The sequence below is a fragment of the Leucoraja erinacea genome, chromosome 2, assembly GCF_028641065.1.
Source record: "Leucoraja erinacea ecotype New England chromosome 2, Leri_hhj_1, whole genome shotgun sequence".
Lineage (NCBI taxonomy): Eukaryota > Metazoa > Chordata > Chondrichthyes > Rajiformes > Rajidae > Leucoraja > Leucoraja erinaceus.
Genome location: NC_073378.1, coordinates 59,306,827 through 59,332,015, shown reverse-complemented (window position 1 = coordinate 59,332,015; position 25,189 = coordinate 59,306,827). Strand labels below are relative to the sequence as shown.

General features: G+C 41.3%; 1 protein-coding gene and 1 long non-coding RNA gene across 2 annotated transcripts in view; one reads left to right on the top strand and one right to left on the bottom strand.

The window, feature by feature from the left end:
• LOC129705828 (polycystic kidney disease protein 1-like 1) overlaps window positions 1–25,189 on the top strand; it is a 221,641-nt gene that overhangs the window by 115,959 nt on the left and 80,493 nt on the right. The window contains 10 exon segments of the mRNA XM_055649665.1: window positions 336–401; window positions 2,088–2,282; window positions 7,386–7,460; window positions 7,595–7,737; window positions 9,334–9,454; window positions 11,804–11,903; window positions 12,263–12,455; window positions 13,791–13,847; window positions 15,238–15,447; window positions 24,814–25,056. Of these exon segments, the coding sequence (XP_055505640.1) occupies window positions 336–401; window positions 2,088–2,282; window positions 7,386–7,460; window positions 7,595–7,737; window positions 9,334–9,454; window positions 11,804–11,903; window positions 12,263–12,455; window positions 13,791–13,847; window positions 15,238–15,447; window positions 24,814–25,056 (1,403 nt within the window).
• Window positions 4,873–6,906, bottom strand: LOC129710341 (uncharacterized). Its single transcript, XR_008725662.1, has 3 exons — window positions 6,747–6,906; window positions 5,183–5,283; window positions 4,873–5,048 (listed from the first exon to the last, which is right to left on the bottom strand). It is a non-coding gene; the product is annotated as an uncharacterized LOC129710341 (long non-coding RNA).

The window sequence follows — 25,189 nt, the reverse complement described above, 5'->3', positions numbered from 1 at the left end:
ATCTATGGGAAATGACGGGGTTTTTTCAGGGTCTCAACAGTCTTAAGGATACAATGTGCTGATTAGAAGTGATAGATATTGTTATGCACAAATATGTTTGAATAAGTATGTGATCTTTGCATGATACAATTAATGTACATATTTGTATTTGAGTGACCCATAAATAATTATTACTGGTTATTAATACTGATTATTACTGGTTATTAATACTGATCTTATAGCCTGGATTTTTATTGGAAAATAGCTCCTAATCCTTTCACTGTCTAGACTATGTAATTCAACACTTGTTCTACTTTTGCTCTGAATGTATTATGTGCCATTTCATTTTTATGCAGAATATGACACGCATTATAATACAGTAGAAGGGACTTTCGGATCTGGTGGGAGACCAGGATTTCAAGGTACAGGGTTGTAATTAAATTGGTATATCAGTTTTGGATGTATAAAATGCTTTATCTATTTACCTTCATCTCTTCTGTCTCTTGCTGTACTTTAGCTACATGGATGAATGATCAAAACTGCAGATTCTTTGAGAGAATCTTATTTTTTTCCCTTCCAATGGATATTTCTGCCCTGGCTGAATACCGATAAATTAATAATACCGCAGGAGTTTGAAATGGTATCAGCAAAGTATTTCTTTGGTGATGGAAGCTTAGGGTCTACGAGAACAGTTATCATGCACCCATTTTTGTGGGTGTTCCAAAACATCTATCATAGTCTAAGTCATTTATTTCATGACATAACCACGCATTAATTTCACTTCTATCATTGGAAAGAAGGTACAGGAATCTGAAAATTATGACCGCCAGGTTTAAGAACAGCTTTTTCCCAAAACACAAACTAAACTATGAACTGTGAACTGTTTTGGTTGGACTATGGAACTCTGGCTTTTTGTACTAATATTGGGATTTTTAATTTATGATGTTTTTTGTTTGTTATGTTATCAAATCAAGTTATCTATGAGTGCTGTGCTTACAGGCCTGTTCTGCTGCTGCAAGGAAGAATTTTATTGTTTTGTCATCAGTACACATGACAATTAAACACTCTTGACTCTGGACTCTTAACTTTCTTTTTCTACTTGGAATGACATTTGTTTAAAGTATGTTTTGGAGGATTTTTTGGGAGAATTTTATGTGGGGGAGGGGGGAGGGCAAGGGGGGAAACCGTTTCCCAGTCACTTCCTGGCGAGGATGCGAATATTCTCCGTGTCGCGTTCTCGCCCCTCTCCTCGCGGCCTACCAACTGGAATGGCGCGGCCTTTCCTGCCGGAGACCGGACCAGAGCTTCAGCAGTGGCGGCGCAGCACTGGATACATCGCAGAGCGGGCGATGCCTTACCTGGGAACGCCATTTGAAGCTCCGGAGTGTTCGGCCTGCTGCATCAACATCGCGGAGCTGTGGTTTGCAGAGCTCCCAGAGCGGGCGGCACTGACCAACATCGCGGAGTCCTGGGACCCTTTGCCGAGGGCTGCCAGTGTTAAATCTCCGCCCAGCTCGGCCTGTGGACTTCGGGCGCCACAGACTCCGAGTAGGAAGTGGCCGATTCGAAGTCCAAGCCGCTGAGGATGCTCTTCCATTCCGACGTCGGAGTTCCATCATCCCGGCGAGAGGGCCTGAACATCGGGCCGCCCATAGCGACGACTGCGGAGTGCTCGGAAGGTCCTGACCACGGGTGAACATCAAAGAACATCAAAGAGGAGGTTGACTGAAGTGGGAAACTGTGATTCCGCTGTGTGGGGATGTTTATGTTATAGACTATCTGTGTTCTTAATTTTTTTTATTCGTATGGCTGTATGGTGAAAAAAACATTTAGTTGTCTCAGTACTTGTACTCTGCACAATGACAATAAAGTTGAATCTAATATAATCTAAATTTTCCAAGAAAGGGTCTGCAATGTCAGACGGGTTTTGGTTGTTGGTGTGTGGGATCATAAAAGAAAAATGGCTTTTTTTCCCCTGAGGATGTCATTAGCAGTAATTGCAATGTGCAATATTTAGCTTAAGGGAAAGCCTTACTAAACATTTATTTTGGAACAAAATATTGCATCTGAATGTTTACTTTTAATCTTTCTAAATTGTTGGTTCACAGGAGGTGGATCCAGTGGGAATAGCATTGATACAGGTGCCGGTGGAAATGAAGGGTCCAATTTTGGATCGGAAACGGGAGGTGGTGATGACGTACTCCCAGACATTCCGCCTCCAATTGCATCCAGACCCACTCCCATGATCGAATGGACTAAAGTGCAAATTAATAACGGGAAGTTTGAAACATTCACCACCACAGGTAACTAGCCTATTTGAAAACATTAAAGGAAATGGTCTTTATTTTATTCAAAAACTTGTGAATTTTTGCACTTCCCTGCATCAAGTGCATTATTAAAATGTACAATCAGTACCTGCTCTTTCTCTTCTGAAATAGATAACACAGTAGCTTTCATGACAAGCTCACCAAGAATTTGTTGATGCGAAGCCCAGTGTGGACTTCTGTTCTGGCGTATTTCACTAATGTAAACCACTGCATTCTCCTTCCATGTTCCATGGAATGCCTCAACATAGTTCTCATAGAAATCCCATTCTCTACCTGTGACGGTTGCTCTATTGGTTGGGGAGCTGGTGCTGTCCCCAGCACAATTCTCTTGAGGAATTCCAGACATTGTGTCACCCCAACTTAATTCCAGCTGTCTTCTTGGATTTATACTAATTATATTTCAATGACAGCAGCATGGTTTTGATTTTTAACTTCTCACATTAGACCATATACATATCCAGTGTCTCTTTCTCTCTAGCAGTAGGTTTTGTAACTTCTCGGATCACATGCTGGATATATTTATTATTGATCCCTGCAAATTGTTGGTACCATTGGTGAAAACAGCCTTTTGAAGGGCTCAGTTGTGATTGCATTGTTTTGAAGATTAATGGAATTAAATGTTTATACAAAGAACAATGAGGTGTTTTACAATATCTGCTTCTGTACCGATAAAAATCTGAATTCAAGCTAAATATAAGAATTCAAAATATATGGTAGATTTGGATAAATAAGCAGTTATATGGTTGGAAATATAGGTATGGTGCATAGATGGTAAGCAAAACATTGGCTGCAGCTGGGTCAAAATTGGCTATTAAATAAATCCAGCAATATACTGAAGCATAATTCTTTCTGATGGCAAAGCAAGTAATGGGAAGTTTGAACTGGAGAACATATTGCAGCTCTTGATCAATGGGATGCTGATAAAATAGAGATCAAAACAGAATCCTTCCGGAATTGGTTCCGACGTATCAAAGAATATGTTGTGTGCCATTGAGCAGTGGAACAAAAATTGGACACAATAACAATATCAGCAATAGAAAACATATTATAGAAGATTTTCATTGTCTAAATTGTTCTGGAGTTTAAAGAATGTCTGTGTTGAGAAAGAGAATCAGTCCTTCATGCAGCTCAGGTACTCTTTCCAGTCAATACACTGTGATGAACAATTCTTTTTTGGCAAGGTTTAGTAGAAAGGGAAAAATCTCTGCCACCAGTCATTTCTAAAGCTGAATTATTTTGAAAGCAAATTGCTTTTTGACTTAAGACAAAGAACTATTAAAGAAGGAAATGGGAATAGACAGTATTTTCAAACAGTGAAAATATGGTGCCACATGATGGCAGGAAAGGGCGTGTTTATAGGCTGTGGGCCGAGCATCAAAAATGTGTCTAGAAATAGGTTTTCGTGAACTCAAGTCACCAAACTACATGAAATTTTCCACAGATTTAGATGAAATATAATTGAGAAGGATGTCATAACTCGTCATTGCCAAAAGTTACACATTAATTAATTAAACTAATTAAAAAATGAGATTGGGAAAATAAGCGCCATCTAGTGGCCAATGCCCGTATTATACCATGGGCAGCCTATTTCCGTGTTGCAGTCCATTTAAACTATATATTATTATACCAATATATATATATATATATATATATATATATATATATATATATATATATATCTATATATCTCTCTCTCTATCTATCTCTATATCTATATCTATATATATATATCTATATATATATATATATATCTATATATATATATATATATATATATATCTATATATATATATATGTGTATATCTATATTCATCATATTATTTTAATATAATATAATTATACTTAATTATATATGATAACATTCATATTAACAGGTTATATATATATATATATATAACCTGTTAATATGAATGTTATCATATATAATTAATTATATATATATATTAAAATATATGATATATAATTGTGTGTGTGTTTTTTTAATGACATGTGTAAATATAGGTCCTGCTCCTGAATATATATAATATAGTATATATAGGCAGTTCTTGTGGGTTCCTCCCTTTACTGACAAGGAAAGCCAATGTGCATATATATATATAATATAACCTGTTAATATGAATGTTATCATATAAAATTAAGTATAATTATATTATATTAAAATAATATGATGAATATAATTGTGAATGTTTTTTTTAATGACACTGTCGCAGAGGCCCTGCTCCTGAACCAGCATAATTAATGGTTAGGGCAGTTCTTGTAAGTTCCTCCCTTTACTGAACCCCACTGACTGCCAGTGTGCAGAGTGGGGGTCATGGCCATAGTGGGACTGGGGTAGTCCCAGGCAGGCATGTTCCAGTCGCTTTAATAGGAAATTAAATGAGACTGCAGCAGATGTCCCAGGTTTTAAGGGCTCATGAACCTGCCTAAATAAAGGGTCAGGACAGATTATCCCCCCCCCCCGATGGTGCCTTTGAAAATGAGGGCTATTACCTTTGACCTAAAAGAACCCTAACAGTGTTGCATTGTTTATCTCTAGTTTGTGTGTGTGTCTGTGTATGCCTTTACAAATGATGCAATGCGCTGGTAGGACATGCCTACGTTCAGTGTGCTCGACAGTTGCGGTTTGTTGACTATGACTTGTCATGGATCGAAGCAGTCTCTTTGGGGCCGGCTCATCTGCTTCACCATCAGGAACTGCCTCTTGAGGTGATTCATCTGCTTCAGGCTTTTCAGCGTCTTGAACTCAATTTTAAAGAGGAAAAAGAAAACAGAAAAGGAATGAAAAGTAAAATAAATCAACATCCTCAAATATATCTTTTCATTTTTCAAAGTAACATCATAAGTAAAAAGATTTGTTGTTTGAGTCCTATCATTACCTTTCTTCCTTCTAGACTTTGCTATCGCTCGATTTATTGTTGTTATGTTGCAGAAGTGATGATAGCACTCTGCATGATAACCCGGGATACACTGCTGCCTCCTAACAATAGAAGATAATATGTGTCAGGGTGTATTTTACATCTTTTCATGTTTTATATTATGTAAGACAATATCGACATATCAATGAGGAAATTAAACAGGTATGCATGTCCACAAAGATGGGATGGCAAGTCTGCAAATTATCAAATTAGTGTTCATTAAAGCACAGTGCATGTCCACACAAAACACTTTTGTGTGGACAGGCTCTGAAGAGTGGAGGGGCAGAAGCTGCAGAAAAAAACCTCATATTACTTAGGTCTGCATGGACCTCAATTCATAAAATGTCAATCTCTTCTTAATGTGAATGAGACTTACACTGTAATTTACTACAATTGATAAGTTATTTCAAGTTTAAGTAGAGGCTACAGAAAAAAAAATCTCATAGTCATTAAGACTTCAATTCATAAAATTTCAACCTCAATGTTAATAAATTTTGTTAATTAATAATAATTAATAAATTAATTAATAATTGTTAATAAATAATGTTAATTAATCTTAATAAAATTCCACCTCCAGTTTAAATTCCATTTGGAATATTTTGCAGGACCAAGAAACCAAGAAGAATGTTAATGAGAATAACAATAGGTTACTACCAGAAAAACTAGTTCAAGTTCACATATCACCAATTCATTTCTACAGAAACATCAACCACTTCTGACCATTTCTCACTGCAATGGAAGCCTATAAAGTGCGATCAATATCCTTCCATTTTTCTCCCGATGTCGGGGCCTGAAAACGGCCGCTACAGACGGCACTATGCACAGCCTTCCCCCCCCCCTCCGCCTGCCCGCGGAGATGATCCGCAGCTCCGCGTTCGCGAATCGGCCACTTATTAATTGAGACCGCGGCTTCCCTATACCTAGGCCCCGCGGTCGGAGCACTTTTTCCTGGTAAGTTATCGCAGGCAGCTCCGAGATTAGCTGTTAAAGACTTATTACTCTACAACAAGCTGGCATAAGTGACAATGTCACTTGTTATTGACTGTGTTATGGATACATATAATTTAGGCCCTCAACTTCATGTATGAATGTGTGAATGATTGATGATTCAATTTATTGTCATTGTCAGTGTACAGTACAGAGACAACGAAATGCATTTTTAGCATCTCCCTTGAAAGGGAGACACAGGGCGTCGCGGTGTGCCCGCGCCTGCCGCCGTAACATTCCATTACAGGCAAAGGTGGGTGAAGTGTCTTGCCCAAGGACACAACGACAGTATGCACTCCAAGCGGGATTTGAACCGGCTACCCTCCGGTCGCCAGCCGAACTCTTAGCCCATTGTGCTATCTGTCGTCCATCCATGAATGAATGGATGAATGAATGGATGAATGCATGAATGAATGGATGAATGCATGAATGAATGAATGAATGCATGAATGCATTTATTCACATTATAAAAGGGTGCAATTAAATTAATTAAAGTCCATACAGATAGTTTTTCATAAATTCAGACTTTAGATCTTACCTTTCAGTTAGAGTTGATTCCTGGCTGTCTTCTTTGTGTTCCAGCACCTCAGCAGCGACTTTGCTTTCAAGGCTTTCTTCCACTTAGCAGCACATTCTTCAGCCTTTTTAATGCTTTTCTCACTAAATTCAATTACCCTACTGCAAGTTTCCACGACATGTATTCCAGAGAACAACAAATCGGAATCTCCAATAAAACAGGCATCTGTAGAGGCACCCTCGGCCATTTTGTGTGCTAGCCTGAAGCAAAGCGCGTGATTGGCCAACTGGCAGACAACTCAATGTTAAACGTGCTTTGATTGGACTAAAAATTACCCGTTTTTTCCGGTTTTTCCGGTTTTTCTCTAATTTAATAAAAATGTGCAAGTCTTGTTCATGACGAGTTTCAGGGGTGATTTATATAGTATTTTAACACAATATGTGAACATTTCATGTAGTTTGGTGACTTGGGTCACGAAACAGTAGAATAAAGCTCCTCGGCCCACAGCCTATTATCAAATATTTTGGTTTAAGATTTAGCTATTTAGTTTTTGTGCAAGGCACCACCCCATCCCCTTCCCCCTACCACCCATCATCATCCCCCCCCCCCCCCCCCCCCCCCCCCCCCATTGATTAATTAATCAAATGCCTTTTTCCACAGGTACAAAATCACAAACACTAACATTTAAATCTTTTGGCCTGCAAAGTAAGAAAGTTTACATGCTAGAAGTTATTGGTGAGTAAGACTTTTAGATAAAAAGGAAACAATAGAAATTCTCAACATTTTAAAGTACATTTTGATTCTGGTTACATTAGACATGTCTATTGAGTTTGTAATATTTTGTTATCTCATCTCAACACACCAACTAGTTAGAGGCCAGAGAGAAACAGGAAAAGCACAACATTTTCTTTTCACCAACGAGGCTCCTCGGGGATTGACGTGTGAAGTGCGACCCAGCAAAGGATTAGAGATTCAGACAGATTACAGTATATTCTGTACATCAGGGAGGAAGGTGAGTTGTCGCGTTCAAAAAGTAGTATTGAAAAGCATTTCCTTTATATGTGTGCTGTGTCAGAATATGAACTGCTGTTGCTCAAGCCTTGAACATATTGGGTTAGGTTTAGGTTTATTATTGTCATGTGTGCTGAGTTACAATGAAATGCTTTGTTTTGCATGGTATCCAATCAAATGAGATAGTGCTATCCATAAATATAATCAAGTCAAACTCAAGTACAGTATCACTTTGTACCGTCTTTAAAATCAGTTTAAGGAGCAATATGAAACTAAGTCATATGTCTCTTGCCTTGTGTAGCTATCTTTTTTCAACCTTAAGATAAAGTAACCTTGAAATAATTAATGCAGAGACATTTTATCTCGAAGAAGATCTAAAATTACAGTTGGAGGAAACTAGTTAATTCTTTACCTTGCAATATATTCTATTAAATTAATGATATTGATATATTAACAACTCATTTAATGGTCTGTAATTTAGAATACAGCCAGCCAGCCAATGATCATTGACACTTAAAGAATAATTTTCTATTGAAGAAGGCAGCTAAAGGGTCTGTCCCACTTACGTGTCCTTGGCACGTAAGTTACACGACCTCGTGGTCGTGTTGAGGCGCACAGCAATCGTATGGCCGCGCGGGGCCGGTCCCACTGAGAAGAGCGGAGGGGTATGTAGTTGTGCACGACATCACACGGGGCTCCGAAATTTCTGTAGCGAAAGAAATCTTCGCGCACCACCGGCCTGTCGCAGAACTGACGGCAGAAGTGGGACAGGCCCAAGACCTTTACGCAACGTCTCACATTTAACAGCAGCAGAAGCAGGCAAACGATCGCCGAGCTCGGCCTGGGGCTCACGGCCGTTGCGGTCGGGATCCGCCCCCACTTCTACTCCCAGAGCGGGGCCAAGAAAATTGAAGATAGACGCAAAATGCTGGAGTAACTCAGCGGGACCGGCAGCATCTCTGGAGAGAAGCAATGGGTGACGTTTCGGGTCGAGACCCTTCTTTCAGACTGAAGAAGAGTCTCGACACGAAACGTCACCCATTCCTTCTCTCCAGAGATGCTTGCCGGTCCCGCGGAGTTACTCCGGCATTTTGCATCCATCTTCAAATTACGTCACGCGCTCCAGACGGCTGTGCGTACGTATGAAATCACGTGCGACCTTCGCAGGACTGTCGCGGCTCAACTCGACCACGAGGTTGCATAATTTGTGTGCCAAGGACACGTAAGTGGGACAGGCCCTTAAGTGTTTGCTTCTGACGGTTACTCTTTCTGTTTACTTCATATTTAAGTCGCTTCTAAATAATATCAGTTTAGGATGTGCATTTAATGGTCTGAAAATACAGTCACTATTGCCAACATTCTGTAAGTTGCCAATTTTATGGCTTGGTTTTAAATCATTGTGAACAGATTGGAAAAATAGTTCCAACAGCCATCATGTGAGCAACATGGTATGTAATTCAGAATGAGCATAGCTAAATCAACTATATTTGTATGATACCAGTTGTGCCTTTAATTGACATCTAATTAATTCTAATGATTGGAAAAATAGTCATAAAATCAGTGTAATATTTAACTGCAATTTCTTTTCTTATTCAAGGATCTGCATTATGAGTATAGCTACAGTATTGGCAATGCAGCTGAAACTGTTCTATATGATGGAAGGGATCATGAATACTATTTTCACTTACCCGCTGGAGAACCAACTGATGGATACAAGTGTGAGTCCCATTTAAAACAAAGGCATGCAATTACATCAAATGCTTAGCACAGATAATGTACGAAGGACCATATGGAAATAGACAATGGGTACAAGGTCTGTAAGTTAGAGTTAGGGGCAGTGATTAAAAGCATGTTCAAAAGGGAAGATTTTAGGACTGCTGAAGATGTGTTCAGTGAGATTCTTCCATGGAGTTGGGCCAAGAAAATGCTGATATCGTAAAGAAAGAGATGGATTGGGGCTTGTAAAGGAAGCTGGGATTAGAAAAATTGAGAGGAGTCACAAACACAAGGCTGAAGAGGGTTCAAGTCAGAAAAATCAAGTTGAGTTTATTGTTATATGCAGAAATACATTGGGGAACTGGTACAATGAAAATATTGCATCACCAACACATAGACTTGGAGAACATACAAAACATAAATTAACCATAAAGTATCAAGACAGTAAAAATAAAAGGACTTTGCATAAACAAGGCTTTTGTACAAAACACCATTAGAAACCAGACCCAGATTAGTACAAGAGGTGGTCCATAGTGTCTTTGCTGAGATAGGATTCGGGTTGGCTGGGCCAGTTCAAAACCCAGATAGTTGTAGGAAATTAGCTATTCTTAAACATGGTGGTGTGGGACTTCAGGCTTCTGTTGGTCCTGTCCAATGATAGCTGTGAAAAGAGGGCATGGTTTTTGATGATAGATGCCGCCTTCTTGAAAGTGCTGAAGCAGGCCATGAAACAACCATTCAGTCGTAATGGTTAATTTAATGCAGGATAATGAAGTTTGGACAAGAGTGCACTCTAACGTGTAGTGAAACAGACTATTGGAGAAATCTACCATGATGAAGGCATGAATGCAAACTCATTGGTTAAGAAGCATGTTGCAGATGTTGAGAGTTGCAGCGTGACAGTGGACAGGATTATGTGAATTTCTAGCCTAGCCTTGGGGAAGATGGGGTGCCAATACTGTATTTGTTGTGCAGCAGCTACAGGGGGGGAAGAATGATGCCGACCAAATGTAAACTTTCCCAATTTGATTCATGGCATTGTTATTTTATACAGTTTTCTTTTTGGAGAAATGAGCAAATCCAATAAAAAAATTAAAATGATACAAATTATAGATTTTTTTCCCCATTGGGACATGGATCTGAGATTTTGTCAAGAATATGAGATCTCAATAAATTTCTGAGGTATCCATATTGTCTTCGATGAGCTTTTCATTGTTTCATGCTACACCAACTCCCTTGGTCTTCCTGCCATTCACAGTCTCTGCTTCAATCAATTCTGAAAGGGACACGCAGTTTAAAAGACTCTCTAACTCAACATAGTAGGATGAAGGAGTAGGAGCAGTGCACTTGGCTGCTCCAGCCCTCACTACCATTCAATCAGATCTGGGTTAATCTTATTATTGGCCTCAACTCCATTTTTTCTTATTCTTGATTCTCTTGTAGTCCAGTCATCTATCAATCTTGGCCTTGAATGATTCAGCCTCCACTGTTCATAAGGAGAGAAAATTCCGAAGATTGATAACCCTCTGAGAAAGCAAAAAAAATCCTCCCCATCGTGGTGTTAAAAGGCAAAACTTTCATCACAATACCTTGCCCCTAGTTGCAGGGTCTTACACAAGGATAAATATCTTTGCCCCATCTACCCTACCAAGCCCCTTCAGAATTCCATGGGTCTGATCTTCTTAATCTTTCCTCAGAAAGCAATCCAGGAATTAATCTAGTAAACTTTCTCAATGCCAACTCCAAAGCTTACCAATCTCCTTATTTAATTATCAAAACTGAGCACAGCACTCCCATTGTGGACTCACCATAGATCTGAACAGTTGCCAAAATTGTTCCCTATCTTTCTACTACAACATCCTTGCATTCAGTGCCAATGTTCTATTTGCCTTCAGTATGCCAATTCTCTGTGTTTCTTGTACAAGGACACCAAGATCTCTCTGAATATCACAACTTGAACTTTAATTTTCTATTGTTTCAAAATTTGAAAAAAAAATCAAATTTCTCAAAGTTTCCCCTTCCATCCTTTTGCCCACTTATTTAACCTATCCATCTCCGTGGCTTTTCCACAAATTATTTTTCCACCTATCTTTATATTACCAGAAAATGTGATGCAATATGCACAATCCCTTCATCTACATTCTCAATTCTAACAAAATATTTGGATTTGTTGTCCAGTTTTTCACATTTTCTCTTCCATTGTGGCTATTTAAGTTAACTTTTGAATAACATTTGATACTCATAATCTACCAATAATTAGAAAACATTTAAATTAATCACTACTTTTATGGATTGTGCCAACAGTAAGGCTTTACATTTGATGTCTCTTCACTTTTTTTTAATGAATATAGTGAAAATCAACACTGTGATCACTGATCTACTCGGATCAAAAACAAAACTGTGTTCAGTTACTCCAATTGTTTTACCAACTATTAAAACAAATGAAGAACTGTAAGTAAATCAGTCTATTCTGAAGTTTGATTCATACTTCCTTCTGAAATATATTTTAGGTTTTAACCTTGTCAACATAGCAAATAAATTAATATACCCTTAAAATGCATAATTGACTGAAATGTCACTTTAGAAAGTTATGCAAAAAATATAATGCAAAACAACGTCCACGTATTTATTTCCAACATTCCAAAATAACGCCCATGTATTTATATCTATACATTTATCAAGCTAACAGTGCATTAAGCAAGTATTTTTAGTTTATTCCTGGATATATACCCATTGAAGAAATAAACTGAGTTTTCTGTACACCATGAGAAACTCCCGAAGTAATGCTAATCTTTTCTTCTCATATTCAGGTACATCCAGACGCTTCAGAATCTTTCAACTCAAATTTTGTTAGGTAATCAAAAAGAAACCAAAAATAACATTCTGTTATTGACCATGGTCCTCCATCGACTTCATAAAAATGGGAGTGCCAGACAAGATTTGCAGAAACAAACTAGAAATGCTTTAATCACAGCTCTCTGCAATCTACCTACATCTAATCAGGTATGGTTCACATACGCATGTGTTTTCCGGAGTGATATTAAGCTGGACCACTTCTGCTTCTGCCACTTCTTTGAAATATTTTTCACACATACTGATAATTTAGTCAACGTTGCGAACTACATTGCAAGACGGCTAGAAATTGTGGGAAGTTGTAAATGCAGCCCAATACATCCCACAAAGCAGCCTTCCCACCCCTCCACCTCTACCTCCACCCGCACCCTCTTACGAACTCAATCAACACTTCATGCTGCATCAGGACGGCAGTCAGCATAGTTATGGACCTGTCCCACTTAGGCGACTTTTTAGGCAACTGCAGGAGACTATGCAGTCGCCACATGGTCGCCACATGTTCGCGGGTGGTTGCCAGGGAGTTGCCTTCATGGTCGTGAGGAGTTCCCGCATTCTGTGAACTAGTCGTGGCCTCATTATAGTCGCCGTAAATTTTTCAACATGTTGAAATTAACGGTGACTAGAATGAAGCCGCCATGGAGAGTAGCGAGAATTCTCATGTCGTGGGTGGGTCGCCAGGAGGTCCTAGTGGGTTGCCAGGAGTTCGATGGTTCTCGTAGTTTCCCATAGGTTGTAATCAGTAACCAGTAACCAGGTGAATTTCATTGGCTCATTGGGAAAAAAAATGTAAGCAGCAGTTATCAGAACCAAAGATGTCCGACCGGTAATGTTAATGTCCGCCGAGCTTCACAGCCGTGTAGCTCTGGCTTCTTAAAAGTTGTTTCCACTCCTTCTCCCCCCTCTCCTCCCCTCTTCCCCCCCTCTTTTAAAGGATTTACTGTACACTGCGCTTTAGCCGTCTTAATTACAGCGCCAACCTTCCTGTTCATCGTGGTGTGTGTCTGTATCACCCTTGGCTTTGCACCGTGGAATTTCATTCAGACAGCGCTCCCCCGCTTGCCCTGTTCCTCGCATGCATAACAGGCTGGTGAAGGATGCGATGTGTTTGTGTGTGTGTTCCACTCTGACAGTCGCCGTTCCAGTTGCCAGTTTTTCAGGCGACTGCCGGTAACTTGACAGTCGCTGGCAGTCGCCACAAAAATTGCCTAAGTGGTACAGGTCCATCAGGGACCTGACGTCACAGGTAGATAAGCTGGTGAAGAAGGCTGACTCCCAATTACATTTCTTATGTTCTTATGACAAGTAAAACAGTCTGAAAAAGATTTATAAAATTTGCAAAAAACAGTTGATAGTTTATTAAAGCCTTGCTAATTATCCCTTTCTGTAAAAACGAAGTGCATAGCTATTGTTGCTAAGGATAACAGTTGAATTTTGGTTTTCTATGATGACCTTTTGTATGAGCTTGATTATCATTGTTTATTACAGAGAGACCTGATGGGAACTGTCTCTGCCTTGCAAGACCTTATTAATGTGACAAATGAGGTAAAGAAACTTGCATCTCATTAAATAAATCGGAATATTGACCAAGGAGAACTGAGAGCCTGACCATTGGGCAATTGGGCAGGCTGGTGGGCAAGAGGATGAGGGGTAATCTTATAGGTGTGGAAGATCATGAGAGGAATAGATTGAGGGAATGCAGTCTTTTAGCCAGGGTAGGGGAATCAAGGACCCGAGGACAAAGATTGAAGTTGAGAGGGGAAAGAGTTATTAGCAACCTAAGTGGCAACCGTTTCCCACAGATGGTGGGTATATGGAACATGCTGCCAGAGGAGGTAATTGAGGCAGTTACTATAACAACATTTAAAAGATGGCAGACAGATACATGGATTAGAAAGGTTAAGAGGGTTCTGGGGAAAACGAGGGCAAGTGGAATAAGTGTAGATGGGGCATTTTGGATGACATGGGCATGTTGGGCCGAAGTTGTTTCCATGCTGCCTGATGCTCTGAATCTATGATTCTAAGACTTACAATGTTTACTGCTTGGTATTTTCTGCAGTGATGTTTTGGGAGAATTTAATTACAATAACAATTGGCTATCCAGACATATCCTAGATTGAAATGCTATGTTGATTAAAAAACCCCTTCTATTTTAGAGATGGTCAATGCAAATTAATTGTATTTTTCTTCCAAATGCTTGCTGTTGCTCCTCATGTTGTGACTGCTGATACTAAATTTACCTACGCAAACTGACATTGCCAACTTGTGCCAACCCTTATCCAGAGTGTACATGTATATACACTGAAGCTGGAGAAACCAGATTGGAACCAAGTTTAGTTTAGTTTATTGTCGTGTGTACAGTGAAAAGCTTTTGTTGCGGAAAGACAATACATGATTACAATCAAGCCATCCATAGTGTGCAGAGAGATTTAAAAGAGTGGAGCGATTGTAATGTGTGATTGCAGACCCACTCCCGTGACTAATACATAAAGAGTCGCTTGAGTTGGATTCCAACACCAATCTGATACACTCGTACCGTATGTTTTTGTCAGCTCATATCTACTCATTGTGCTGCGGGTACCAAGGTTCAGTCATATACCAGATCCAATTATGCCATTTATCATCTGAGAAAGCTGTCTGGTAATTTTTAATTTTACACTTGATGTTTACTGTGCTCTGCAGTAACTAGTTAACTACAGGTAAATCAGAATAAGCTGCTCAAGAATCATATGAACCCATTACACCAATTTGTCTGTTAATTATTTCTTTTTTCCCCATCGTCAATTATTCATTAAAATAGTCAGAAATTATGTATCACAAAAAAAAACCTTGACCTGTGTGCAAGGCATGAGATATTATCTTGAAGCACTGTTAGATATGATATGGGAACTGTTCATTCTTCAGTTAAAATTATAATTTCCTTTTGACTTGATAGGTTACTTCAGAAAGTGCTCTGACTGTAACAAGAACAGTTAAGGAGATGGTTAAACTTTTTAATGAATCTGGGGATTTCAGACTGCATGAAGAATTAGTGAAGAAAATGGTTCATCTGGTTGCTGATGTGATGGGAGTGTCTGATAACAGAACAGTAAATTCAAAGAACCTGTTTCTCGACGGTCTCAAGGTGACAACTGACCTTTTATTGGTAAGAAAATACAAATAGTCTTATGAGGCATATTCTCATACAAAATTTAATTTTATAAGCAGGGATATCGAGAGTTACTAAGAACAAATACTTTCCTGATTATTTCCATTCCATGTGGTCCTTCAAAGTAAGCGTCTGATTATTTTTAATTTTTGAAATCATACAATGATAATGGAAGGTAGACAAAAATGCTGGAGAAACTCAGCGGGTGAGGCAGCATCTATGGAGAGAAGGAAATAGGCAATGTTTCGGGTTGAGACCCTTCTTCACACTGATCTGAGGGTGGGGGAGAGGGAGAAGAAGAAATGAAGAGGCGGAAACAGTGGGCTGAGGGAGTGCTGAGAAGGGGAGGAGAAAGCAGGAACTACCTGAAATTAGAGGTCAATGTTCATACCGCTGGGGTATAAACTGCCCAAGCAAAGTATAAGGTGCTGCTCCTCCAATTTACGGTGGTCCTCACTCTGGCCATGGAGGAGGCCCAGGACAGAAAGGTCGGATTCAGAATGGGAGGGGGAGTTGTAGTGCTGAGCCACCAGGAGATCAGGTAGGTTAATGCAAACTGAGTGGAGGTGTTGGGCGATGCGATCGCCAAGCCTACGCTTGGTCTCACCGATGTAGAGCAGCTGACACCTAGAGCAGCGGATGCAATAGATGAGGTTGGAGGAGATGCAGGTGAACCTCTGCCGCACATGGAAAGGCTGCTTGGGTCCTTGAATGGAGGCAAGGGGGGAGGTAATGTGACAAGTGTAGCATTTCTTGCGGTTGCAAAGGAAAGTGCCAGGAGAGGGGGTGGTTTGGGTGGGAAGGGACAAATTAACCAGGGAGTTACAGAGGGAGCGGTCTCTGTGGAAAGCAGACAGGGGAGGAGATGGGAAGTTGTGGCCAGTGGTGGGATCCCATTGGAGGTGGCGAAAAATGTCGGAGGATTTTTGTTGTATGTGACGGCTGGTAGGGTGGAAGGTGAGGACAAGGGGGACTCTGCCCTTGTTACGAGTAGGGGGATGGGGAGTGAGAGCAGAGTAACGGGGTATAGAAGAGACTCTGGTGAGAGCCTCATCTATAGTAGGGGAGGGGAACCCCTGTTCCCTGAAGAATGAGGACATCTCCAATGCCCTGGCGTGGAACTCCTCATCCTGGGAGCACATGTGACGTAGACGGAGGAATTGTGAGTAGGGGATGGAGTCCTTACAGTAAGCAGAGTGGGAAGAAGTGTAGTCTAGATAGCCATGGGAGTCAGTGGGTTTATAGTGGATGTCGGTCAGTAGTCTATCACCTGCGATGGAGATAGTGAGGTCTAGAAATGGTAGGGAAATGTGGGAAATGATCCAGGTGTATTTGAATGCCGGATGGTAGTGGTGAAATGGATGAAGTCAGTGAGTTGTGTGTAGGTGCAGGAGGTAGCACCAATGCAGTCGTCGAAGTAGCGGAGTTAGAGTGTGGGGATAGGGCCACGGTACCCCTCGAACAAAGATTATTCGATGTACCCCACAAAGAGGCAGGCATAGCTAGGGTCCATGCGCATGTAGCTATGCCTTGTATTTGGAGGAAATTGGGGGAGTCAAATGAAAAGTTGTTAAGGGTAAGGACCAGCTCCGGGAATATGGAATATGGATTGAATCCTCAAACTAAATATTTGTACTTATGTCATCTCATATATTACATACAAACCTTGTGCAATGTCTCAGTGTAATCTACTATTCCTTCACTCTTGTACTTGATATGGTTGTGGCTATGTATAGTAAGATTTTTACTGGACTGTATGCAAAAATGTACCGAGGTACATGTGACAATAAAGTACCATTAAATTTCTTTAAAGATTCCCACTGAGGCAATTATTCTATAGTGACAGGTGAATCCATATTTACATTAATTAGAGTCAGAGCTATGCAGCACGGAAACAGACTTTTGGCGCAACTCATCCATGCAGTCTAATTTGCCAAACCTACCTCATCCCACTTGCCTGCAGCAGGCCCATATCCCTCCTAACATAGAATATAACATGGAACAGTACAGCACAGAAGCAGACCCTTCGGTCCAAGCTGTCTGTACTGAACATGATGTCAGACCAAACTAATCTCGACCTGCACATGATCCATATCCCCTCCATTCTCTGCCTGTCTAAATTTTTCCTAAATACCACTTTTATGTCTGCTTCCACAATTACCCCTGGCAGTGCATTCCAGATATCCATCAGTCTTAGTGTAAAAAACTTGCCTGACACATATTTTTGACACATTCCTCATCTGATCTTAAAGCTATGCCATCTCATATTTGACATTTTTACCCTTGGTAAAAAGGTTCTGACTGTCTACCCTATCCAGGACCCTTATAATTTTATAAATTCCTACCTGAACCTCTGACACTCCAAAGAAAACAATCCAAGTTTCTCCAGGCCCTTCTTTTAGTTAATACTCTCTAATCTAGGCAGTATGCTGGTAACCATCTTCTGCATGCTCTCCAAAGCCTCCACTTCTTTGCTGTAATGCGGCAATCAAAAGTGCACATAATGCTCCAAATGCAGCAAACTTTTATAAAGCCACATTACCTTCTGACTCTTATACTCAATGCCTTGCACAATTAAGCCAATCATACCATATGCCTTTTTTACCTTCTTATCTACTTGTGTTGCTACTTTCAGGAAGCTGTGGACTTGGGCCCCAAGATCGCTCTGCACATCAATGCTGTTGTTAAAGTGCCTTGCTGTTAACTGTATACTTACATTGAACCACCAAAGTAAAACACCTCCTACTAGTTCTGATTAAAATCAATCTGCCATTTTTCCACCTTTTTCTGAAGCTGATTTATAGCCCATTGTATCCTTTGACAGCCTTCCTCAGTGTCCGCATCTCAAACTTACTAACCAGCCCATATACAACAACAAACAACAGAAGTCCCAGCTCAGACCCTTGAGGAACTCCACTAATTACAGACATCCAGCTAGAGTAGCACCCTTCCACAACAACCCTCAGTCCTCTCTGAGCCAGTTCTGAATTCAAACAACCAAGTCACTGTGGATCCCATGCATCTTAACCATGGATTCCGCGCTTCCGTCAATCCTGGGTGATGGTCGATGGATGAGGAAGTGACATGTTGGACATTCCCCAAGGTGAAGTGGAAGTCGGGAACCTGCAGAATTAGTGGAGGGAAGACCATGAGAATTCTACCAAACACTTGACTAAGATTTACTTAATTCTGGCACGCACATTGCAAGCAAGATTAATTTTCACATTGAGTTATGTTTTGTCACATTTTATGCCCAGTAGCTACATGCTGATGTTCCCAGTACACATGGAGGCCACAGATCAAAAATATGAAAGTTTGATACCAGTACACAATAGAAATTGCATTTTTATAGTATATAGGTAAAAAAAAAACATGTAATGGTGGATATAACCGAACAAAACCTTTCAAGCTCGTTTCCAAAATCATTTGCACATCAAACCTGCTAACTCCATAATGTAACTGTCTGTCAAAAGACCAAGACAGGTGACTCCTTGCCCCTGCAATGTTCCACGTTTGAGTGATAAAAGATCTTTTCCCTAATCCAAGTAGGCTCTTACTGGAACAGATTCCCAACAGCACTGATGCTAATATGATGCCTGCATGCTATCTCACCGATTTTAGGGGTAGCTACATCAGACTTAAAGCAGTCAATTTTGCTGGTCTAAGCATTTTTCCAGCAAAGCATTTTAATATTTTAAGCTGTACTAACTTATGCAAATCCAGAATGAAGGAATATCTCCATCTCTGAGAATCATAGTTATACAGCATGGAAACAGGTCCTTCAGCCCAACTTCCCCATGCCGACCATCCACTCTAATCCCACCTGCCCACAGTTGGCTCATATCCCTCTCAACTTTTCCTATACATATACTCACTACCCTCAGGTTCCTATTAAATCTTTCCCTTCTCACCTTTAACCCCTGTCATCTGTTCCTCTGATTCCCCGACTCTGGATAATAGATTCTGTGCATTCACCCTATCTATTTGCCTCATGATCTTATATTCCTCTATAAGATCACTCCTCAGAATACAACACTCCATGGAATAAAGTCCTCGCTTGCCCAACCTCTCCCTATAGCTCAGGTCCACAAGTCCTGGCAACATCCTCATTAATCTTTTCTGCACTCTTTCCAGTTTAACAACATTCTTCCTATAGCTGAGTGACCAAAATGAATATAGTGCAGCCTCACCAACATCTTGAATACCTATAACATAACGTTGCAACTTCTATACTCAGCACCCTGACTGATGAAGGCAGGGCTGCCAACTCTCACGCATTGAGCGTGAGACTCACGCATTTCGCCCAACATGCCCCAGCTACTCTACCTGCTTTTGGTCTATATCCCTCCAAACCTGTCCTATCCATGTATCAGTCTAACTGTTTCTTAAATGTTGTGATAGTCCCTGCCTCAACTACCTCCTCTGGCAGCTTGTTCCTTACACCCACCAACCCTTTGTGTGGAAAAAAGTTACCCCTTAAAAAGTAACCTCTTAAAAATACTTCAAACAAAAACATTGAAATCATATTTCTACAATGCACTAAAACATGATTTTAATACATCAAATTTCAAAAAGTCCCTACCGTGGGAGTGGGGACATCTCCCTACCCCACTCGGTTGCTCCACTCCCTTGCAGGGTACCCCCAAGGCCATTGATCAGTGATTGCTCAGCCCCCCCCCTTTCAAAAACGCTGCATGGTCCTTGGTTCAGACAGAGAGCACTGCCAGATGTGAGCGCGGAACTGAGGCCAGTTGTCCGTGATGTCTGGATCCCAATGCCCAGCGCTTCATGTTTCAGAGTTGGCTAATGTTATTGATTTGTAATTAGCCTGATTTGTAATTAGTTGACAAAACCTTAATTTACTAATCTGGAATATCCAGGGGGATGGGATAAGTGTAATATTAAAATGACATGCATGGTGTCACAACATACAGCCCCAATAACCCATTATTTCCTCAGTTAAATTTTGGGAATGTAGTACTATTGTCATTTGCCACTCAACTATTATGTTTGTTTGCCTCTATGGCTATTTCTAACCCCCCCCCACCACCACCAATTATTTATCTTTTGACAGGTTGAATAGAAATGTCCCGAATCTCAATGTTTTTTGAATTGAACACATAGATGAACATCCTCAAGGAGTGTAATCAGATGGAAACTGATTCAGATGCGATGTTCAAGAGCTTGTTCAAAGAAGGGGCATATTTTAAAGAGTGACAGAGATACTAGCAGGGGAATGTGTGAGGAGGTTATTATTTGTCTTTGGTTTTAGCTTGAACCAGGACATCTGAAGATTCAAAGTTTAATATAGTAATTTTGCTGAGACTGACTCCAACCAACCATGTAATGAATATCATCCATTCCGGAGGTTTTATTTTTCTGATGCCATTTAAACTTCACTTGGATTTCTATCACTTCAATGTAAAAGTAATTGGGAATGGGGAGCATTGGAACAGAAATTTGTCCTCGGTACATATGAAATGTAATATAATAATATATGCATGTTGGTAAGTGCAATCAAAACAAAGATCTTTTTATCATTGTTGTGTTATGAATACCACATAAAATATTATGTACTCTCCAGATCCCATTTAATAGAATAATATTGCTTAAATATATAGTTATTGGACTTTGCATTTCGGAAAAGTCCCAGCTGAGAGGAAGACAGCAAAATACTGAAAATATTGCGGGGTGAAAATGACTTCAGGACAGTTTATTAGGAAAATAAAGGAAATGGTAACAGAATATGTTAGATAACAAGGAAGCCAATGGATGTAGCAAATTTTGTTATACAAAATGTGGTCCGTGAAGTGCCCCATAAAGGATTACCGCATTAGATAAGCACCTGTGGTCTTGAACGTAATAGGTTAAGTCCAGGGGGTCAGATATGGGGCTTTATGTGTGGGCCAGATATATTGTCAGTGCAGAGGGGCTAGGAGCAAGGCCAAGTGTGCATCCAGAGTCAAGGTCTGGAATAGTATTAGGAGTGCAGTCAAAGCTGGGACAATGGGAGTGTTCAGCACTGGGAACCTAAGCTGATAAGCAGCTATGATCAGGGTAGAATAATAATAATAATAATAATAAATTTTATTTGTGGGCGCCTTTCAAGAGTCTCAAGGACACCTTACAAAAAGTTAGTAGGTAGAGGAAAAACATGTAAGGGGAATGAAATAAATAGTAGGTACATGACTGGTACACAAAGTAAAGACAGAATTCAATTCAAAACACAATATGAGGCAATTAATGCACAGATGAAAAGGGAGGGGGACGTGGGGCTAAGGATAGGCAGAGGTGAAGAAATGGGTCTTGAGGCGGGACTGGAAGATGGTGAGGGACACGGAATTGCGGATCAGTTGGGGGAGGGAGTTCCAGAGCCTGGGAGCTGCCCTGGAGAAGGCTCCATCCCCAAAACTGCGGAGGTTGGACGTGGATGGAGAGGAGACCGGCTGATGTGGATCTGAGGGACCGTGAGGGTTGGTAGGGGGAGAGGAGGTCAGTGAGATATGGGGGGGCCAGATGGTGGAGAGCTTTGTAAGTGAGGATAAGGATTTTGTAGGTGATCCGGTGGGAGATGGGAAGTTAGTGAAGTTGTTTGAGGACTGGAGTGATGTGATGCCAGGATTTGGTGTGGGTGATGAGTCGGGCGGCTGCGTTCTGGACCAGTTGGAGTCGGTTGATGTAGGTGGAGCTGATGCCAAGGAGAAGTGAGTTGCAATAGTCCAGTCAGGAGGAGATGATGGCATGGATGAGTCTTTCAGCAGCGGGAGGTGTGAGAGAGGGTCTGAGTTTGGCGATGTTGTGGAGATGAAAGAAGGAGGTTTTAATGACATGGCGGATGTGAGGCTCAAGGGAGAGGGTGGAATCAAAGACCACGCCAAGGTTGCGGGCCTGGGGAGATGGGGAGATAGTGGTGCCGTCGATGGTGAGAGTGGGGTTATTGATTTTGCTGAGTGTGGCTTTGGAGCCTATGAGGAGGAATTCTGTCTTATCGCTGTTGAGTTTGAGGAAGTTATGTTGCACCCAGGTTTTTATAGCTGACAAACAGGAGTTGATATGGGAGAGGGGGGGGTTGTGGGGGGATTTGGTGCCGAGGTAGATCTGGGTGTCATTGGCGTAACAGTGGAAGTCCAGGTTGAAGTGGCGGAGTATCTGACCAAGGGGGAGGATGTAGATGATGAAGAGGAGGGGGCCGAGTATGGAGCCTTGGGGAACGCCTTGAGTGACTGTGGTTGTGGAGAGAGATGAAGTGGGATCTGTTGGAAAGGTAGGAACGGAGCCAGCTGAGTGCAGAGCCTTCAATGCCGAGGTCTTTGAGTCTGGTGAGCAGGATGTTATGGTTCACCGTATTGAAGGCTGCGCTCAGGTCGAGGAGGATGAGGATGTTGAGGGAACCAGAGTCAGCAGAGGTGAGGAGGTCGTTGAGGACTTTGAGGAAAGCAGTTTCTGTGCTAAAGCCAGATTGGACGGGTTCAAGTAGGTTATACGCAAGGAGGTGGGAATGAAGTTGCGACGCAACGATACGCTCCAGGGTTTTTGAAAGAAAGGGGAGGTTTGAGATTGGGCGGTAGTTAATGAGAGAGGAGGGATCAAGACCAGGTTTCTTTAAGATTGGTGTGACAGCAGCAGTTTTGAAAGCGAAGGGTGAGGAGTTGAAGAGATTAGTGAGGTAGGGGCAGAGAACGGGGTGGCAGGACTTCAGCAGGGGAGTGGGGAGAGGGTCGAGGGAGCAGGTAGTGGGTTTGGAAGAGCTGATGAGTTTGGAGATTTTGGTAGGGGTGACCAGGTCAAACTGGGAGATGAAGCAGTGTGGAGGAGGGGTAAGGAGGTCAGTGGAGATGTTGAAAGGAGGGTTACACAGAAAAGCTGGAGAAACTCAGCGGGTGCAGCAGCATCTATGGAGCGAGGGAAATAGGCAACGTTTCGGGCCGAAACCCTTCTTCAGACTTGAAAGGAGGGGCCTTGGTAGGTGGTGGAGTAGATGCTGGGGAGTCGGGTACAGGGGATAAAGATTGATAGATGGTGCTGATTTGATCAGCGAAAAAGTGGAGGAATGAGTTGCAGAGATCCGGAGTAGAGGTAGGGAGAGTGTTGGCTCGAGGCTTGATGATGTTGCCCACTGTGGAGAAGAGGGTTCTGTGGTTTAGGCAGGGATCGGTGAATATGGAGGAGAGGTGTAAGGATGGACTCGGGGTCAGTCGCAACGCTCCCTCGGGCTTGGTCCCTCGCAATGTCTCACTCCCAACTCTCACCCAATGTTGGCAGCCCTGTGAAGGCCAATGTACCTAAAGTTTTTTGACCGCTCTATGTACCTGTGATGCCTCTTTCTGGAACCCGCACTCCAACACCCCTCCGCTCGACAACATTCATGCACTTTAGTAATAGGAATAAAAGTGCAAAGTGAGGAGAGGATTCAGAATTCAAAGGTGCAAAGGGATTTAGGAGTGCTGGTACAGAATTCCCAAAAAGGTTAATTTGCAAGTTGAATTGGTAGTAATAGTACAATGGTAGTATTTATTTCATGAGAACTGGAATATAAAAACAGGGATGTAATGCTGAAGCCCTGGTCAGACCACATTAGGAGTATTGTGATGTGTTTTCGGCCCCCTATCTGAGGAGGGATGTGCTGGCGTTGGGAGGTAGTTTACGAGAATAATCCGGGAAATGAATGGGTTAACGTATGATGAGTGTTTGACGGCACAGGGCCTGTATTGCTTGAATTTAGAAGGGTGAGGGTGGACCTTATCGAAACTTACTGGAGAGAGTGGATGTGCAGAAGATGTTTCCACTAGAGGGAGAGTCTAGGACCAGAGGGCACAGACTCAGAATAAAAGGACGCACCTATAGAAAGTAGGTGAATAGGGTTTTTTTAGCTAGAGGGTGGTGAATCTGTGGAATTCATTGCCACAGATGGCTGTGGAGGCTGAGCCACTGGGTATTTTTAAAATGGAGATTGACAGATTCCTGATTAGTAATGGTGTCAAAGGTTATCGGGAGTAGGCAGTGGAAGGCAATGGGTTTGAGAGGGAAAGATGGATCAGCCATGATTGAATGGCATAGTAGACATGGTGGGCTGAGTGGGCTGATTCTGCTCCTATGAATATTAACCTATGAAGTTATTCCCCAGGACCCTGCCAGTCACTGTGAAGGTACTGCCCTGGTTTGACTTCCCAAAATGCAACACACTGCACTCATCTGCATTAAACTCCACTAACCATTCCTCAGCCCAGCTGAGTAAGATCCGCTCTGATGCTCCTTAATCCACAGATAAAGATCCTGCTGCAATTTTTTATTACAATCTTCACTAGCTACGATACCACCCACTAGTGTCATCTACAAATTAATGGTAATATTCATCTGTTTCAGCATTATGTGCTAATCAGCAATCAATCACAGTTTTATATGAACACCAATGTAATGGAGCTCCAGACCTCTCAAAACCATGGCTTTCTGAACACAGTGCAAAGTACACGTTCTGCCAAGTTTTTCCTTCCTGACTTTCTGGATAAAGAGATTGCTGCAAGAACTGGTGAAAGTAAGAGTTGCATCATCAGCCATTTGATCAGCTTCAAAAATAATCCATATGTTTGGGGAAAGTCCCCAATGGAGGTGAGTTGATGCAACGGAACTATGGTACTTTGATCTGAGTGTGGTTTTAGTAACAGTTACGTTTTGAAATGGTTAAGATTAATTAGAAGCTAATTAGGACTATTATGGATAGTCATGGAAGCCACATGAGATG